The sequence below is a fragment of the Protopterus annectens genome, chromosome 7.part1, assembly GCF_019279795.1.
Source record: "Protopterus annectens isolate FY-2018-M chromosome 7.part1, PAN1.0, whole genome shotgun sequence".
Lineage (NCBI taxonomy): Eukaryota > Metazoa > Chordata > Ceratodontiformes > Protopteridae > Protopterus > Protopterus annectens.
The window spans coordinates 164409153-164430104 of record NC_056740.1 but is presented as its reverse complement, the minus strand read 5'-3'; the positions used below and the strand labels follow the sequence as shown (position 1 = coordinate 164430104).

Below are 20952 nucleotides of genomic sequence, written 5' to 3'. Positions count from 1 at the left end.
CTCTGTGTTTTCCTGTGAAGTAAGCAACAATTTAATCTGATATTCTTAAATATAGTGTTCCAAAATACACTTCTATTACATAGAATAAACATGTCTTATACAGACCATACCTTGCGTATATTAGCACTTGTTGGAATGATTATCTTATTGACCACAAGTAACTTTATTATCAGATGAAAGAAATGGTTTAAAAGTCAAATAAAAGCTCAGCCTCATTCTGTTTAGCATCATTCCCAGCTGCAGATTTTTGATGTAACTTACTGTCAAGGAACTGTCATTCTTTCTATGAAGGTAACAATGTCAACTTTCAGGCTCAAAAGTGGACAACAAATCTTTGAAATGCTTTGTTCTACTTTGACTACTAATCAACTGCATAAATTCTAATAACAGAACAACTAATCCCAATGATGGTAATTTCTGCAGAGGTCAACATTTCATCATATAAACTTTTATTATCTTGGCCTTGAACCAGATAAGAAAATGGGCATTTTTTGTACTGAGAATCATACAGTCTACAGTTTTGACATGTATACCTTGATATTGAACTCTCACACTTTCACACTAACAATTTCACGTTACTACAGAAAAGGAAGTTACTCTGCAGATTTGTCAGAAGTAAAACTCCTTATGCCACATTTTTTGTAGCAAAGCTTTCACATTTCCAGTACAGCTACTTGTATCTTTTTAGCTTGACACAGCACCTTGTAAATCACAGCCTCAGTGCTCACATTTTTTGAAAAGTATGCATTCATACTCATTACATTATAAGCAAATGTGTCACAAATAAGGAGTAATTTTTTACGGGAGGCAGGCCCTCTGCTTCCCACAGTCTGGGGGACCTTGCCCCCTATTCCACCTTACTTTATTATTATCACTCTAAGACCACTGTACATCAGGAAAAGACCAATCACAGTCAGGCAAAGTAACACCTAAATTTCCATGATGTGCAGACCGCAGACCACCCACAACTTGCTGAGATGACTACAATCTCATTCCAGTGTGAAACAGAAAACAAAACACTAGCAACTGTCACCTTAAGGTAATGTGACTCAGTCTTGGATGATAAAACAAAAACTAAACAGACTCGTAGAAACACACAAAGGCAATTCCAGGAAAAGAGACCGCTACAACTTGTAATGTGTTAAGTGCTTTTCATGTACTCAATAGTAAACTTCATCAGACAGTCTTGGATGATCCAAGGAAGTGATTATAAGCCCTCCACAAAAGAAGTCTGCTTATTGGCTGGTAACAAAAAGATGACTGACTTAACCTACGTTTTTAAATTATCACTAATATGATATAATTATTTAAACGGCAGATGTTTTGTTTTATTTTTGAAGATTGTAACATTATTGTTCTTAAAATATTTTGTAATAATTTGGAGCTGAAAATGGACTTCTATTCAGTCAGACTTTCCCAGTAATCAAAGCAAATAACTAAATAAATAAATGATGTTGGTAGCTTGGATTTTAAGTGTGTGCCCATATGTAACTGTACTGCAGACAAACCAATGGATTATAGGGGAGTACTTCTATATTCTAGAATAGACAACAGCTTAAATTAATTGATTAATTGCTTCCTATCATATGACATGCACTCTGTATGTGAAATAGTTTATTAGCAAATTCACTCACAGTAAAATACAGTTCAAAATGTTGAGTTTACTACTTCCAGTTTCCTAGGAAGTTTCATTAGATTTAAAGCTGTTGGCAGCTGTAGTGAAATCAGCTTGAACTAAAAAAGAAGAAATAGTGATGAAACAAACCTGCTTCACCTTGTATTAGACCTACGCTAAATTCCTGACAATCTCCCACAAATGGACCCAACTGAGAGGGATGCCACATTCACCTCTGACTTTTATCAGCACTTATTGCATATAAAGGTCAGCACCCATCTGTCTTAAATATAATGGTAAATTAGGAACTCCCATATTAGCAAGCTGCATAACAGAAAAAGGAAAATAATATAACCTTGTAAGACGTTCTAATCCCCCCACCTGAAGACAACAATGAAACATACCAGCAAGGAAGTTAAGATGATTATTAGAGAATGTAAAGCACAGTACAAGCTTAGCATTGCTACAGATACTAAAGGAAACAAAGTCAGAAAATTAATGTCCAACAATGCACTGAACTCATCCATAATAATATTACACATTCAGATCTCAAGGATATGGCCAGTATATCAGCAGACAAATGTGGTGCCAACTTTACCTCACCTACTATTCTTGAAAATTTAGTTAATCCCTGCAATCACCTTGAGCAATTCTTAAAATGCCTGTGAAAGTATAAAAATATTACTTCCAAGGGGCAGGACAGCATACCCAGCTGCATTCTCATTAGTACCAAGTATGTATTATCTGAGCCCCTAATTAAACTATTCAATCTTAGGCTATCTGCAGGGTTTGTGCCTGATGCCTGGAGAACAGCCACTGTGATTCCTCTGCACAAGGGTGGCCCTTCTATCAACATAAGGCCAATCAGCCTTACCAGCCTTATATTAAAGCCATGAAATGTATCATAGCAAAACATATTTATGCAGATACAGACAGCTTAATTGATCTATACCCCACTCATTCACTTTTGTGAAGTACTGGTCCTGTCTTTTGAACTTAGTAAGATTCTTTGAAAAGGTTACAAAGGCTGTGGACAGTGATCACTCCATGCATGTGACTTAGTTTGACTGGCCAAGGCTTTTGACACTATTTCTGATACTGGTGGTATTAAAAAATTAGACAAACAACATAATCCCCTACATTGCCTATTTGATTGCAGATTTGCTATCCAACGGGTTCCAGATAATGAAACTTGCTAGTGCATGCTCTGAATAAAATTGGATATGCATATATGCAGTGCAATAAGCTTAATGGAAAAAAGTACACTGTAGTAGCATTTGATTTAAAAAAAAGCTGCTCACAGCTCATATAAATGGTACTCCTCTTCAGGCAGATATGGTCATAAAAGATCTGGGTACCTCCATGGCAACTTTCTCATTTGATCATCATTTTTACACCAGTCACAAAATCCTTCTAACTGGTTCATTTTCCAACTATTTTCAATCTCCAGAGAAGTCATCCTATCACTGTATACCTCCCTTACCAGACCCATCATCAAATACAGTGCCTTCTTTGTCAGGTATAAATCCAAGCATATCGCTCAAGTAGACAGGCCCCAAAATTTTCTAACCAAGAACATTAATGGCCTTAAATCCTTCAACTATCCTGACAGATTAGCGTGACTCTCCTTAAACTCAGTGTCTTATTGGACTCCAAGATGACTTGCATTTCACTTTTTGAGCCTTGAAAGACCCAGTCCTATTAGACCTCATATTTGTTCAGAAAACCAGTGGCTCTTCAAACACCTGCACTAGGGACCTAACTTTATATCAGCTAATAAACAAGACTGACTAGAGGGACAGGTTTCCGTCTCAATGTATTTTCAGACTTTGGAATAATTTACCACTACAGGTCAAACAAAGTACCACTTTGTTACTTTATGGCCAGTCTTCATGACTGGATGGGTAGACACAAATTAACACCTGTAATTGCCATGTACAGCCCTGCAAAATTTGGGGGGTGAGAGCACTATCAAATGCTTGAAAAGGGAGGCAAAAACTTTAAGTGCATCTTCTTATAGGGGTATAGGGTTAGGCATCTTATGGTCCATTTGGTTGCTTGCCTAGTATTGTTCTTATGTTCCTCTCCATGATCAGACAGTAGCAGTTCCAGGATATGATGCAAGCTAAAACTTTGCTTAAGATTTTTGCAACTGTATGTTTAATAGCAAAATTCAATATATACATGTTGATCTACTTTGAATAAGCCTATATTAAAACTAAATATAATTTTCCAAAGTACTGATCACTGCATCCCATATGCAGTCAAGACCATGGGTTCTTAGGCCATTCCTGAGGATGTAAATGTGAATTCAGTGGCTGTTTACTGTTTGCTCATCATTCATCACACGCCATTATTTACACCCCTTTATTTCTTTTTCTAAATGATGACCCATACCAGGCCACCAAGCATACAGTCTGGCTAAACTTTTCATTCTAGGCAGTTCAGCACTGCCCATAACATATAATGTTAACACTGGATCAGATTTGTCCAGGACCACAGGCATTTCTGAAAGAAGTAAGCTCCTTAGGGATCATCATTATCATAAAAAAATTACAAGGATCTGAAAAGTCTAGGGATTGGAGAGAGCAGACAATACGCCTATTGCAAAATGAGCATTTCCAACTGGAACAAGTCAGGTTACTGATGCATACTGTAGAAAACACAAATGCTAACTGGTTGTATCTTGAAACCATCCCTGTTTATTGCTTCATAGATTCCTAGATATTCCAAAGCCACTGAATATGATAACCATTCTTGTCTTGCTAGTACCCTCCCTCAGACAGCACCTCCTTTCTCCAGGAGGGCCATAGACATTAATCCTGAAGTAAATTTGTGGACATTTGCTGCATATTTGTCTCAACTCCTTCTTATTCTGTTGGAACTATTAGTTTCATTTGACTAATATCCCAATAGAACAAACAGGGGAAGACACAACAGTACACTAGGGAGTGTTTCAAGGAGTGAGTGGCTAGGGTGTCTTGACTTCTGTATTCCACTGATGTACATTGCAAGTACAGGCATGTACATGACTTACGCATGAGCAGTACATCAGTTAGATTTCTGGTAGCTGAGACAAGACCTGAAAGGAAACTAAAGTCCCATTATACAATGACATTTAAAAAATATATATAAACAATTTCTTTCTTAAATAATGCCATTCCTGTGTGTGTGGGTAATGCACGGTTTACCCACGCCAAGTCACAGATTATTGCTAAAACATACTATACTTTTAAATCAACTGAAATGGATGTAATACGTTTCTGAAGAAAAAGATTAGAGGGTAATTAATTTGTTATTGCAGTATACGGTATGTTATATACTGGCCATTTCCAGCACAAATGGTCAGTGCTTTAAACCCAGCAGAAGTGTATGCTTATATTTTCATTCATACCTAAATATCCACTGTCAACGAGTGAAAGAATTTAGGAGATGATTTAATAAATACAATGTTAATCTCTAGGTATCACTCTAAGAAGAATTTCCATTTATTTCTATCATGGAGATGATGCAGTTAAATGTTATACAGGAGCTTTAACAGATATGCTAGAAGAAAACAGAGGAAGAAAGTGCTGGCCCAGTGTGTATGAGAGGTGTCCATGGATGTCACGTTTTGACTGTGAGCCGTGAGGAGTACACAAGAATGTTCTTAGTGGTCAGTCATGGTCTGTGACTGCGACTGACTAGGAGGGGGTCCAAGCTAAAAGCTACTGATTAAATGTAAACCAGATTCAAACAGTGGACAAAAATGTTAGAAGAAAATTACAGAAGTTTTCATCATTACCACAGACCCACCTCCTGCCACACTGTATTGTGCGTATCAATGTATCAGTCAGCTGTTTTTATTGTTTTACAAAAATTCTTTATAATGCCACATAATGAAATTAACTTGAATTATCTTCAGGGATAAAAGAATTCCATGCCTCATGGCTTTCACTCAGTCTAGCATTAGCTTAGCACAAAGTAAAAAAGTTGCAGTGTCCCATTTCCAAAATAATATCATAAATTCCACCTATGTTCATACATCAGTTATCACAACTGTCCTAATTTTCTGTAAGTAATAAAATTAATAAGTGTTTATTTTAGAAGTGATTTGGTTTTCCTACAGCAGCACAAATCATTATACTGTAGTTCCAGTGATCAGCTGACTTGAGGCAGCATCATTTCAAGTCACATCCCCATCACACCCCCATCTGTACTGTTTAGTGCAAGTCCCATACATTACATGATAGAGTCCTTTTGTGTGTGGAATCATTCACAGTAATACCGTTGTTATTGTACTACAGTTGTGACACAGAAGGTACTGCTATATCATTTACAGAAACACTGTTGTTGTAGTAGAGTTGTGACGCAGAAAGTGCTGTTATATCATTCACAGTAACACTGTTGTAGTACAGTTGTGACACAGAAAGTGCTGTTATATCATTCACAGTACTACCACTGTTGTAGTACAGTTATGACACTGACAGCGCCATAATATCATTCACAGTAACAATGTTGTTGTAGTACAGTTGTGAGACAGAAGGTGCTGTTATATCATTCACAGTAATACCACTGTTGTAGTACAGTTATGACACTGACGGCGCCATAATATCATTCACAGTAACAATGTTGTTGTAGTACAGTTGTGAGACAGAAGGTGCTGTTATATCATTCACAGTAATACCACTGTTGTAGTACAGTTATGACACTGACAGCGCCATAATATCATTCACAGTAACAATGTTGTTGTAGTACAGTTGTGAGACAGAAGGTGCTGTTATATGCACTTGCCAGTATTGTTATCATAAGACTGCTGTAGGTAGTGGTCCAACTAGTAGTACTAGATCTGCAGGTACCAATGGGAGCTTCCTACTTTGGGGAAAGAGAATGATGTGTGGGGGGTGGGGGGGATCACACCTGGAGTGACTTTTGGAATAATCCTGGTAACAGCTTCTCAGAATGAAGGGTCCTGGGACAGCAGGATGCAGTAGCTATCAGCATGAATGTGTGAGTAGACATGCATATGTGGTGTGCTTAAAGATTAGCACAATTCTTACTGCATGTTACTGCCAAAGCTTACAAATAACAGGGACATTTGGAGCATGGAAAAATATGGCAAATCATCTCTTGGCTTCAGCTACCTGGAAATAAACAATGTTACAAATAAGTGTTTTTTTTTCAAATTTGTTAACAATATGATGTCACTGTCAGGGCAACCTGGGAAAATTGTCTGGTTAAATGCCTTGCTCAGAGAGACACAGTAGGCAAATAAAGGTGAAATAAATCAAACTATGTACTCCTCTAACTACAGGAAGCAGTTAATTAACAGCCCAAAGCCTTAATTATCTGCACTAAATATACCTCTCAACTTCAGATACTGAAAATAGGTACAAAGGCCCTTGAAAAGTAGGTACAGCCAGCCAAAAATCTGGACAGCTAATTATCATAATATTTGAATACTGAATAGCAAATATCTCTTCCTCCTTCCAGCAGGAATGTGGGATACCATTCAAAAACATTTAAAAAGCAGAGTGACAAACATAATTGAAAAATACAAACACATTATTAAAGAGACTGTGTAATGCACTGTATTGCAAAATTCTACTACACAAGGTCATTTATTTTTGCTTCTGAAAAAGGATGCTATAAGATGTGTGACCTCTTTCTTTAAATTATTGGTGCCATTAGTATGTGGATCACGTAGTATGGTTTTCTGTGCACTGGACAGCTTTTCAAATCATATGTGATTAGTGGGATTCAGAAAATTGTGTGACGGGGGTAAATCAAGGGACATACCTCCAAAAATAGGTATAGCCTGTGCAGAGGTAAATCAGACCTGAAAATAAGTATATTCTTTCAAAATAAGGACAGTTGGCAGGTCTGGCGCTAAGTGCCAGACTTGTTTCCCATAGAAAGAGGAAATAGCACCACAGGTAGAAATAGTGCTGCACTTAGTAAGATGAGGGGAATTAATGGATTATACAAGGGCCAGGAGAGCCTAATGATCAGGTGGATGGAGGCACCAGAATGCAAAAATCCTCTTGTATGAAGGGAGGTGCACAACAGATATTCACTCTTCTTTAGGCTATGCAAAGTCTAAATATTTATATTTATATTATTTATGCAATGGTCAGAGAAGGCTCAAAAGTCAACAAAGACTAGGCTGAGGACCTGAAAGCTTACTGCAGAGAAAGCACAAGAGTTAAAGGAGCTACTCAAGGCTCTAGCACCTCAGGGAGAAGAGGAAATAGGTAGAGTTGAAGAAGAATGGTAGTGCAGCAAAACAGCATTTATGATAATTATAGAATAGATATGTGGACTAGCCAGGTATGGAAATAAGGTACAAAAGGAAAGCTGGTGGTGGAATGCAGAAGTCTAACTAGTCAACAAAAGAAAGTAGGAGAGCAGGAAAAAGTGGGAATCAGAAAAGTGGACCAGGCTAGGAAGGAATAATGGTTGTCTAACAAAGAGTCTGGGAGATCAGTTGCAATTGCAAAGAACAAGACATCAGACACACTCTACCAGGTTCTGGAAAGCAACTCACCACACAGCAAAACAAAACTATCAGGTTGCAAGGCAAAGACAGAAGGATAAAGAAGATAGTCATCAGACAGCCTTCATAAGGGGGTGCCGGCAACACCATGCTCAAGAGTCTGCAGAACATCAAAGACAGATGGAAGGTGTAATTCCATGTGCTTCTAAATGAAGAAAACCCCACAGAAGCTATAATACCTCAGACATTGTCTATGAAGAAAGAAGAGGAGGAGTCAAACCTAGAAGAAGTAAGAAAAGCACTAATGAAAATGAAAGCAGAAGGCACAGCTGAGGTCACAGCACATACGATTAGTATGTTTGATGAGTTAGGAGAGAAATAGCTCCTAAAGGCACTCATAGCAGTACTGAGAGAAAGGCATAGCCCAGATGACTGGAGAATAAGCATTCTAGTGCCAGTGTGCAAAAGCAGACGACATTCACAACTACAGGCGGTATACAGGTATCCAACTCCTGTCACACTGCATAAAAGTTTTGAAGAGGGTGCTTGATAAACCAACACATGAAGTAATAGTAGAAAATAAGATGGAAGATGAGCAGTTTGGATTCAGCTCAGGATGCAGCACAACCAAACCAGTGTTTGCAGTGAGACAGATATTTGAGGAAAAAAACTAGTCATTAGGAAAGAGCCCAACTGGGCATTCCTAGATTTGGTGAAGGCATATGACAATGTCCCAAGATTTGGGCAGTCCCGCAATAGTTCGATGTCCCAGAAACACTGGCAGAATTAGTGCAGACTATGTTTAAAGACTCAATGACACAAGTAACAACATTGTTCGGACTCACAGAGGGGTTCCCATTGGGAGTGGGTGTGCATCCATGTTCAGCTCTTGAGTCCACTGCTGCTCATACTGGTAATGGACTATATTAGCAAATAGGTTGGAGGGGACAGATCAACAAACTACTGTATATAGATGATGTGGCATTACAGGTTGACTCTGAGCAAGATCTTCAGCAAGTGACAGGGGAATGGAATGCAAAACTGAAAGCACGTAGGAAGAAACTGAGTACAGATAAAACAGTTGTAATGGCAGCAAATGGGGAAAAAAGAAGATGCTGAAAATTGTGGTAGAAGGGGGAAAGGATGGAAAAGGTTAACACGCTTCATGTATCTGGGAGGGGTGGTTGAGGAGAAGAGAAGTCTGAATGAGGATTTCAAAGCTAGAATCAGAGGGGTTGCTGCCAACCGGTACAGAGTGTGAGGGGTAGTCTGTGACAGAAGAATGCCAAAGTAGCTGAAAAGTATGGAATATACAACAGTGGTGCAACCAGTGCTACTGTATGGTATAGAAACATGGGCAATGAAGGCAGAGTAGTTGATAAAGCTAGAGCTGTTGGAGATGGAAGTGCCTGGGATGGGTGGTAGGATGCACACTGTGGGGCAGGTGAAGAAATAAGGACAACAGAGCAGAAGGCTAAGTAGCTACAGCTGCAGAGAAGGTGAAAGAGAACAGATTGTGGTGGTTCAGGCATGCGCAGAAAAGCAGAAGACAATCTGGTGAAGATGATTTGAGACAGCCAGAAAGAAGGCAAGAGGAAACAAGGGTATCCAGCAAAGTGATAGATGGATTATATGTGAAGACCTGTGACAGACAGGCTTGAATGTTGAAGAATGTAAAAGACTAACACTGAATCAAGAGAGATAGTGACAGTTGAAATGACACTCCAATCCCAAGTAGAAAATGGGAAAAAGAGATGATGATTTAGGTTTAATAAATGTTAGCTAATCTCTTGAGCTTTCACTGTTTTCATGGCATCTGCCCAGTGCTGCCATACCTTTCCAGCACTCACACAGTCTTCCATATTACTGCTCCACTTGTAATAAGAATAACAGCAGCAAAAGCTGATCTGTCGGGGCTGTGGCACATATTATCTGTTGCTTCAGTGATGCTGAATTCAGAGGTATCCAATTTGTAAAACACATTTAACCTACACTGTGGGTAGATTATTTGAAGTGCATTTGTGGTGTAGGAGCTTGCATTACCAAACACATTAACTTTAACTTTATGTTTTGCTAGATTCAGTGAAAAAGGATGTTTGCTAAAATAAGCTTTGCAGGACAGTAGCATTGCAATATGAACTATCCATGTCAGCTGTTTTAATTTGCCATAATAAAGTAAAGAATTTCTGTCTTACTTTAGAACTTGGATAAAATTTAGTTTCATGAGTAGTTTTCCAACATACCTCTCAACTCCCTCGCACAAGAAATCTGGACAAAGCCAAAAATAATGGGGAAACAGACGCCCAAAAATAGGGGCAGGTTTTAAATATTGCTCTTCTAAAATTTGAAAGTTGTTAGAATAACATGATTTGTATTAGCATGCATTTTCTAAAGGACATGAAGTCTGAAACTCAAATGTACATTATTATTTAGTGAACTCAGGCCTCAATGATTTTCCAGACAACCTAAATTTTATGAAAAACAGACCAAAAATATTAGGCAAAAATCTGAACATTCTGCAAACATCTGGACAATTGAGAGGTATGCCCCCCAATAATAAACCATAATAAACTGCATTTTATGTAGTCTGAAATGCATTTCTGAATAGAACGCAGGAAAAAAATCCTGAGATTTCATTTGTCAGCCAATGTCTGAAACAGTAAGATTCGAGCAGAACATCCCGCTGTACCAGCTACATGAAATATTATCATTTAATGTGTGCAAGACACAGGTGTATAAATGCAATAATGTGCTACAGAGTATGGGTTATAGTGATAATCACTTCTTTAACAGTGAAGAATCTGGATTTATCATGACTGCTACAGTTATCCCAAGAGGGAATAGCTGAGTGGGTGCATTTTATTGGGAATGGGTAAATCCAGCTTCATCTTCAATAGTAGGGATTATTAGTATTTCACCTTGTTTAAAAAAAGACTTACTTTTTTTAAATGAAATCATTATAAAATAGCACTTTTTGCTGCACGTCATCTTTCACTGAAAAGATTAATTGGGGATATCTTAATGAAACACAGCTCATGAACATGTTCACTGGCATGTAGATACATGTGCAGTGCACTCGTGGCATAGATACAAGTACAATGTTCTTGTTTCATGCCTTTTGCGTCACTAAAATATATATATATATATATATATATATATATATATATATATATATATATATATATATATATATATGTGTGTGTGTACTATTATTATTTTTTTAAGTAGTATACATTTTTAGGAATAATATATGGACCATTATTCACTGTCCAAAAATGGAGATAAGGTATCATTTTATTTTTTTTCTGAAGATGTGAGGATGAAAAGCTCTCTTTTCTTTTACTTTTTCGCTGACTATAGTGTTGCGGTTATAGTTTATGACTACTAAAAAGACTCAACTTAACCAATCAAGCAGTTTTACTTTAGGATGTCTTTAGAACCAGTATAACATATGGGGAATTTACTTGCTTCTCATGTGATTCTTACTTTGCTGAACATTGTGTGGATATTGTGAATAAACAGCCTAAGATATTTTTCACTGGAAAATGTTAAAGATGATATGTGTATTCCTGCAGTCCCAGAGGGCATACTCAAGATCATTAGCCAGACACAATGTAGTCACATTTGAAAAAACAGTGTTGTACATAACAAGGCGTCACATACTATTAAAAAGCTTTTATTGTGCTGTACTTAGCATTGTAATAGTGCACAACATCTGAGTAGGCATGATCCCTTTTCCCACATCCTGTAAAAGGTTAGTTTGTCAAACAACCCTGCTTCCAATTCCTAGCATCCCTTTTTTGACCAACATGTACTAACTTGTAATTATCCTTAACAGGGAACTGCACTTGTTCCTTTATTTTGCTTTGCCTCTGTTCCCTACCTCAAACTCAAGACCTTTTTGCCCAAGTTTGTGACATTCACACCATTTGTCTGATTCGTCTGCAGGCCTACATTGGAGTAAGGCTCTTCCTGTTGTGATCCCCATATAGAAAACATTGACATACACTAATGCTATTCAGATGTTTACTAGGCATATACTTTTATTATCTCTTCTTTTGTCCAGTACCTTAAGTGGGGGAGGGTATGCTTGAAGGACCCCATGTACTCCCTCCCCTGTTCAAGGCTCACACTCCTTAAACCTTCCAAGCTCACTTTTACCCTAGTTTTGTCCTTGTATAGGTTCATGGGTGCATACTAGGCTAATGATCATAAGGATCTTTGTAGGTCTAGCCATGCATCCCAAATGCATCCTGCAAATTTTGTGCCTTAGGGGCTATGTAAGGGGTATATATAAGCTATATCTAAGACAGGTCATGAATTATAGACTGCCCTGCCCATTGGAAACATAGGTGCTAGACCAGTGGTAAATTTCCGATTTTCCATCCAATGGTCCAGGTTACACTTGAATAAGAAATCCAGAATTGACACAAATGACAAGGCAGAAAGAAACACCAAATAAGCAAAATCCACTAAAAACTTGTAATCACAAAGACCAAGGACTGGATTAGCCGTAAAAAGTTTATTCTTCGGTTTTGTCTGTAAAAGGCCTCTTCAGAACAACTAAGAACTTGATATCACACATTTTTATGCCATCCTACTTCAATTAAAATGAACCAGTGAAATAATTTCTAGTTAATCAATTAAAACTAGAAAAACAATCTTAAAGTACAAATGTACCTAAAACTAATAACCCACCCTCTAAGCAATATTAATAGAATATAATTCCTATCAGGAATTAATGATAAAGAATATAAAACTATAAATGTATAACATATTAATTCACTTTCAACCTCTTATTATACAAAAAAAAAACATTTTAAATTTATAACCTCATTTAATCCCTGCGGTTTGTCTGCATTTAATTTCATCTGCCAAAGTGCTTCTTTTTGCTCTACCAACCCTCTATAATTTCTCCCAAGTCTTTTTGCACTTGTTCAAAGACAGAGAATAAAAGCTTTCTACTTTCTTTACACTCCAAATAATGCTTAAGTAGAGTGTTCTTATGGTCCTTTGCCTTAATAAAGTACAAGTGTTACTTTCTACATTTTCTAAGCTCCTTGTAGACATCCCTACATAAAATCTTGCACAATAGCAACATACACTAATATAAACAATGCCTTCCATTTTACAGGTAAAAACACCAGAGACAGCTACAGTTTTATCTAAGTGCTTCAAACTAATAAATGGACCCTCTAACATGTACCTACTAGCCGAACATACCCCACATCTATACATTACCTTTCTCTTGTTAGACTAACTTTTGTGGGATAATTTTATAAGAATCGTTTTATAAATACATTTTTAAATTAAAAGTATTTTTTATAAGTGAACCTAGGAACATCTCCCAAAATCTTTACAAGATCTAAATTACCCTGAATAACATACCAGTTTCTCTTAATAATAGAAGAAATACTAAGACTGCCCACAGTCATGTCTAAACAACAAGCAGTTCTATGGTCAATAGGCAAGACGGGCCCTTTTTTCTTACTAACTAGGCCATACTTCAGAACTGGTTTAAAGTCAAAAGTTCTTTTACTACATACTTCTTTAGCTGCAATATTTAACTTGTCTCTTTATAACCCCTTTGTATAACTAAAGTAGAAATAAAATCAATTTCTTTCTAAAAAGTGCAATAGTTAGTAATCATCCTAGAGGCCCTAACAAACTGGCCTCTAGGAATATTGTTTTTTTTTAATGAAGCCAGGGTGACACTAGTATAATGTAAATAATTGTTAACAAATGTGTTTTTCCTAAACACTTCACTATCAAATTCTTTTTTTGTTTTATCCGAAATAATAGTAACATCTAAAAAATAACAACTTCCCCATGGCTCTCTAAAATGAATTTTAAAAAATCTGACCTCGAACTAATAATATTTAAAAATTCTATGGCCTTGTCCATGTTACCTTCAACCACAAAAAAACAAATTGCCCACAAATCTTACATAAAAGAGTGTGCTGTACATAAATTTAATGGGAGTCAGTACTGTTAAGGAAGAACTCTAGTTTATATGGATGGGGAGTCTTCTCCAGAAAAGGGAAATTATCTGAGATACAAACCTGTCACTCCAAAATGTCCTATTTATGTCACAAACAACATTTAATTCCCTTTATTGTGTAGTTCTGATGCTATTGGTTTTACAGATATTCAAAAATTCCATTAGAGCAGAATCCAGGGATGTCTTATATGTCAGGCAAAGATTGTCTTTTAAAAACAAACAAATGCTGGTAGGCAACAGAAAAACAAAATCAATAAAATAAAAACTAGGCACCTCAGTGAATACGCACCATAAGCTAAATACCTGAAAAGTATTAAAGTAGCAAATCCATAGCCCTTAAAAACAAAACAGCATTTATTGTAATACAAACATTCTGTTTCAAATTCCTGCTGAGAAATATTCTGGGGATCAAAATAAACATTATCACCCCTCCTCTGTTCATTTAAAAAACATATAATATTTTGGTACAGGATAAACTTTTGTTGGCCAAATAATCTTGGGTGTCCCTCTTCATTTTCTGACATTTTGGATTTAGATTTGCTGCTTTAATACTTTTTGGGTGTGGAGCTTATGGTGTGCATTCACTGATTTTTATTTTATTGGTTTCATTTTTCTGGTGATAATACTGTGTTTTTTCGAAGTTGGAGTGATTTTAAAATGTGCATTACATTATTTGCCAGTAATGAAAGCGATTGGTTATTTTAAATTCAATAGGAGGGGGTAGAGTATTTAAGTCTGATGTGAATTGTTGTATAAAGTGGTCTGATGAAGCAAATTTAAGTTTGTGAAAGTGCTTACCCTGTTGTTATAATAAATTGATGTTTTTATGAAGAGATTGTGCTGCTGCCTTTAATAATTATTGCTGCATATCAGCTGTGCATCTGCTTAGAGTTTGTATTTTCATATGGTGTGCTGGCTTTGTGCTCAGAAGCAGTTCATTGTCAAGTGGAATTTTATTTGCAAACTGAATTAGAGATTTATTTAATTAACTGGAAAAGCTTAATGAAGAAATTACTAAGGATTTGCTTTTTGAATTTAATGTTAATAACTATAATATATTTCACAGGGTTGAAAAAAAATGTTACATTTAATCTAAATCGAAAACATCAGAAAGTGAAGAGGGACACCCAAGATTATTTGGCCAAAAATGTTTATCCTGTCCCAAAATCTTATATTGTTTATGTGAGCCAGGGGTCTGAGGCAACACGTTTTTTAAATGAACAGGGGAGGGGGGGTAATCTTTATTTTGATTCCCAGAATAATTCTCAGCAGGAATCGAAACAGAACATTTGTATTACAATAAATGGAGTTTTGTTTTTAAGGGCTTTGGACTTGCTGCTTTAATACTTTTCGGGTATGGAGCTTATGGTGTGCATTCACTGAGGTGCCTAGTTTTTATTTTATAGATTGTCTTTTAACAGTCTGTAGGATACAGAGTTTAGAGATAGAGCTTTGAGGTGATCTGCATAGGACTTGCTGTTAATGCCCTGTATTCTTTTTTGTGAAGATACTACGTGGATGTTCCAATTGCTGCATGTGCCTAGCCAAGAACAAACTGAAAGTTTTTTGAACTTCATGTTCCTGACCTGTGGTTTACTTTGAAATTTTACGTTGTTCCAGAGAGATGTGTTTTTGATACTGAAAGGGGTGTTATACTTGATGAGTGCTCTAATAATTGATGAATACAAAAGAACCATGGCCTCTTTGGATCTAGATGCCAAGCCCATGCATATAAGTTTTGCAACACAGAATGATTTCTTTACTACCTTAGAAACATGTTGGTTGAAACCCAGGCTACTTTCTCCATACTACCTGAACTCCCTGACTACTGGGGCACTCTTAGGGATGTATTATCAATGAGGCAGTTTCCTAGGGTCGCCAAATTACCAAAAGTTACTACTACGCATTTCTTGGCATTGAGTTTTAAACATGGCTTTGGCATCAGTCATTTATCTGTGTTTGTCTTTCCTGTAGGATGTTAGTGCCGTGGGTAGATTCAGTGACTGCTCATAGTTTGGTTAGCCATATGACCTTGACCTTGTCCATGACTTTGGATAAGTAAATGCCAAACAAGATCAGACCCAGCACAGTACCCTGAAGGACCCCACTACTGATTGGCCATTTTGTGGAGGTGGTTTCCCGTATCTTAACTTCCTGGGTGTCGTCTAAGAGCCAGATGGCTATCCAGTACATAACCTAAGGGTTTATGCCTAATTCCATGAATTTGTTTAAAATGCCTGAATGGGGTATTGTGCCAAAATCCCTTACCCAGATCAAAGTAGATTGTGTGCACAGTTTTGCCCACACACTGATTGCCTTAGTGATCTGTTCAAAGAGGTCAACCAGATTAAGTAGGCATGACCTGCCTTTGATGAAACCAAAATGGGCTGGATCCACTGTCTGAAGGTTTTGTATGTCATTTTTAATCATTTCCATCATCATTTATTTTTCTATAGCTTTGCATAAGAAACTGGTCAGACCTATGGGTCTGTAGTTTCCAAGGTCCATTGATGGACCACCCTCGTGCAGAGGGATGACTGTTGCAGTGCTCTAGTTGCATGATAAAAAGCCTGTCTGGAGGCCATGGTTAAATATTATCTCCAGTGGACCTGCTAAGTTATACTTCAGGATATTCAAGAGGCATTCTGGAATATTATCAGGGCCCACTGATACAGTGTTCTCAGCCTTAGAGAGCACATCTATGAGCTAGTGATAGTTGGGGTATGTTTGATGACATTATCTGGGGGGCAGACAAAGGAGAGGTGAGGGGTAAAATTTTAGATGGATTTGCTTGCTTGACAGTGGCACAGGAAAATAATTTTCTTGGGTGGCGAAAGCCAGGGTACCTTTGGCTAGGCTTATATAGGCCCTAGGGCCAATAGCCTAGTACCTACCTATGAACCTATGAACAAGGTTTGCTTTATCTTCCAGGTCTGTGCATATGGTTCCATTAAAAATTAGTTTTGCACACTGTTGTGTTCTGTCTTTGAGGTTTCAGACATACCTAAAGAAAGACTTGTGGTTGTCTTTGGCCTAGGAAGCTATCTTTACCTTAAAATTCTCTTTGGTAGCCTTAATATGCCCTCTTAGTTGTTTGTTAAGCTTGACGAGAGAAGTTTTATTCTGCTGGGTGTTGCCTTTCTAATTATAGGTATGACTTTTTTTTATTTTGTTTGACAACCTGTTTATGTTATGATTCCACCAGTGTGGTTTGTTTTTTTAGTATCTAAACAAGAAGATCCACTTCCTGCAAGCTCTCTTCACCCTGGAGAATGTAGACATCTAGTGAGATACCTACTCCACTGCCCTTTACTCTTTAATTACTGTTTCCTTTAATTTGTTTGTCTCCTCCAGTTCCTCTCCATCATCACCCAAGCTCTAACCTCTGTCTTTGTCACTTCATCCTTCAGAGCATCTCTCCTCTACTTGCCTTATAGTCCTCACCTACTTCATAAGCTCTGTCCTCCCCATATCTTTCAGCTCTTCTTTCTTCCATCCTTTTGCTATTTTCCTTTTCACCCAAACTGTGATGATTTGTATTTCCCCTTTTCTTGTAAACTCCGCATCCATTCTCTCCTATAAGTTCCAAATAGGCATAGCCACTAACCCGCCTCTGTTTTGTTTCCATATACCTCCTTCCATGAGTTTCTCATCAAGCTGTACACTTCCTGCACCTTATCTCGGTATCACCACCTATGCAAATTATGTGCATCCCACTTCTTCCCACTCTGACAGTTCACTACAACATGCTTCTTCTCATCTTTAATTGTCTTTAGGATTATAGCAAACAATGTAATAAATGCAGCTGCAGGTCATGAACAGGGTCCACCTTGTTCAGCCTCCTCACTGTATCCTACAGTCCTTCATACAAGTTGTCTTTCCTCTACATTTGACTCCCTTACAGCAGCTGTCCGGTAATGTTTCTATTGCTTATAAAGTCTCTATTTCCCCTAACACCCCAGGGATTACCCCTATCCTTTCATTTTGATTCCTGTACCACTCATTGGTTAATCTATTTTCCAGTTATCTGATTAGATTTCCTGATCAACTTCATTGTTTGGATTATAATTACCCTGTATAATAGCCATTCTCCAATTACTTTTCTATACCTCAGCTTCAGTTCTTGAACACTGATAAAGTTGCATATACCCTTCCCATTCCTTACGTTCCCTATTTCACACACACTGACTTTCTTCAAAGGCTTAATTCAGGCTCCAAAGGCATGCCATACACCTCTCTCTAATACATGACACATTTCTTGTCACAAGCTAACTGTTATTTCTGGGATGCCACTTGTTTCGTAATTTCCTTTTCTGTGTCCATTTTAACCTTTAACCATACTCATTAGTCCTTTTCCCACCGTCCAACACGTTTTGAGTCCATTCACCTAAGTTGGTCACATTCTTGTTCCCTTATTCTTTGCTGCACATCATAAGAAATTCATCATCCCACAGTCTCCTAACTTTCTGCATATTCTAACATTCCCCTAATTAAATGTACCCCTATACCCCATACAAGGTATGTCGTTGAGCATTCCCTCCTGTGGGCTTGAGACCATGTGCTATAACAGATGCATCACCAAAGACATAACTCATGTTACCTGAATCCACCCACACAGCATATTAATCTTACTTGCCCACCTGTGAACATTGCCCCTTCTTGTTTGTAAGTAGAAGTGAACTGCCCCTACCTCCCCTATTGCCTCAGTTTTGACTCACTTTACAAGATGTAGAAGCTGTCTTCAGTGATTTGCACATGAACTGCCTTTAGCAAAACCCACCTGCACTATTTTTATAAATTGTGGGAATTTCCTCTTCAGTTTTCCTGTTAATACCCTTGCAAAGATCTCATAATCAGCATTACTAAGAAATATTTTCTATCTGTACTAAATACTAATATACTAAATACTTTCTATTTATACTAGTCTGTGTATAATATTACCACTGTAGATTGAGACTATAAACACATTAAGTGTTGCAAACCATTATTCTGCAATTATTGCTCTCATTGGACTAATGTTTAGAAGATACTTTTGTTCATTTTTCATTCCTAGGCTCTTCTCTGCTCTTGTATATTTATACTTTGTAACTTATTTGTGATCTCCTTGTAATTTCTTTCATTTTTGTAACTCAGTTTTGTAATTCTGTTTGTTTGATGTCTTGTAATGTGGACCTTTTCTCCGCAGACCTCCACTAAAAAAGGGTTCTGTTGGCCCAGTGGACTTTCCTGGCGAATAAAATAAACAAATAAATAAAATCCAGTCTTTCCAGTTTGAAGCATTTTTAAATAGTTTACTGCTACTGCTGCCTTCCAATTTTTACCATGTTTTTTCTCCCTTGCTCCTACATTTCAATACTTCCCTATCCCAGTCACAAAAGTTCTGTTCACCCATCTTCACTACCTTGTATAACTTATCATAGAAAACCTGAAAAACATTGCTAATATTTTGGCTCAGAACTGCTCATTTCCCTTTTAATTCTTCATAGCTTTTAGCCATACATGCTTCCTCTGTTCTTTTAGTTTTCAGACCAAGAGCTCAACTTCTTCCTCCCCTTTTGTACCAGTTAGATAGTCTCTGCCCCAGTTCTGGCCCAGTCTGACTCATCTAGCTGTTTTAGCCTGTTTTTTTTTTTAATTCCAAGATTCCAGCTCTTACTACATTAGTCATGACCCCATACATTTTACATTTGTATCTTTTGATCCGGCCTTGTGAGATACTGTCATTCTCTAGTCATGACTGATCTCTTATCATAATTCTTCTGGTCCACAGCATTTACACTATCCTATTCATTCACCCCTAAATTCCTCTCTTCTCTATTCCCATCTCTTATCTGAAGTACCATATATTTAACTATCTTACCTATTCCATCACCATCTCTTTCCCTGCCATTTTTACAGGGAGAACTACAGTGCAAATCTTCAATGACTGAGTAAATTTGCTTAGAATACTCCACTGCTTTTTTTTTTTTTGCAAACATTTAATCTCAGAAAATAAAAAGGTAGGTGGTACCTCATCTTAATGCCTCAGCTAAAGGGTGGCACCTAAGGAATGCACAGTCCCTCCCTCTCTTATGCTGCTGTTGCAGTGATTTCAGTGGGATATGAATATGATTGCCTAATGTGGGTAGGGGGACACAAACCAACCTTCTGGACTTAAAGCATCGAATGAAGTATGCTGCTCATGAACATCTTCCTCCTTTAGTACATTCTTCCTGACTTTGTAAGAGGTATCTGCAGCTGATTTTCCCAAACACATTGGAAACACTGTACTTTCATTATTTTAGAGCTTAGTTCATCATCTAAATACAACAATTTCTTTCCATCACCTGAAGTAATGGTATTTTGTTTACAACTCCAATAATAAATATGAACTTGAACAATAATGGATAGGATCACATATAAAATTCCTTGTTTGCTCTTCTTCTTTTTATTGTAAAAGTAATACAGATAACAATTTATTTATTTATATTTGTTGACCGGGAGTGTCCGACTGGACGTAGGTCCATTTTCAGTGGAGGCCCGGGGAGAAAAGCTCCACAGTTAAAATAAACAGACACTAGTTACATTGGATTACATAGCGATTTACAATTTACATAGCAATTTACAACATATTTATAGATAATAATAACAATTAAGAAAGTCTATTTGATTACCTCCATATTAGCATAACAGTTAGATGCATTCTGGGCACGAGCGTATTCCTGCACTGTCCTGCCGATGTAGTTATACCACTCATCCCTTTCTGAACATGAACTGAAAAAAGTAAAACACAATTGGAAATACATCAGTAGAGGTTCTGTACATTATGCTTGGGTAACACTAATTTGTATAGAGACCCAAATGGCAAGGCTGTGAAAGTTC

General features: G+C 37.3%; 1 protein-coding gene across 2 annotated transcripts in view; it reads right to left on the bottom strand.

Moving 5' to 3' along the window:
• Positions 1-20952, bottom strand: part of FGD5 (FYVE, RhoGEF and PH domain containing 5) — a 1722626-nt gene that overhangs the window by 159303 nt on the left and 1542371 nt on the right. For both annotated transcript variants that reach the window (XM_044078612.1, XM_044078611.1), the window contains exon 15: positions 20745-20844. In XM_044078612.1, coding sequence (XP_043934547.1) covers positions 20745-20844 — 100 coding nt within the window. The remainder of the gene's footprint in view (positions 1-20744; positions 20845-20952) is intronic.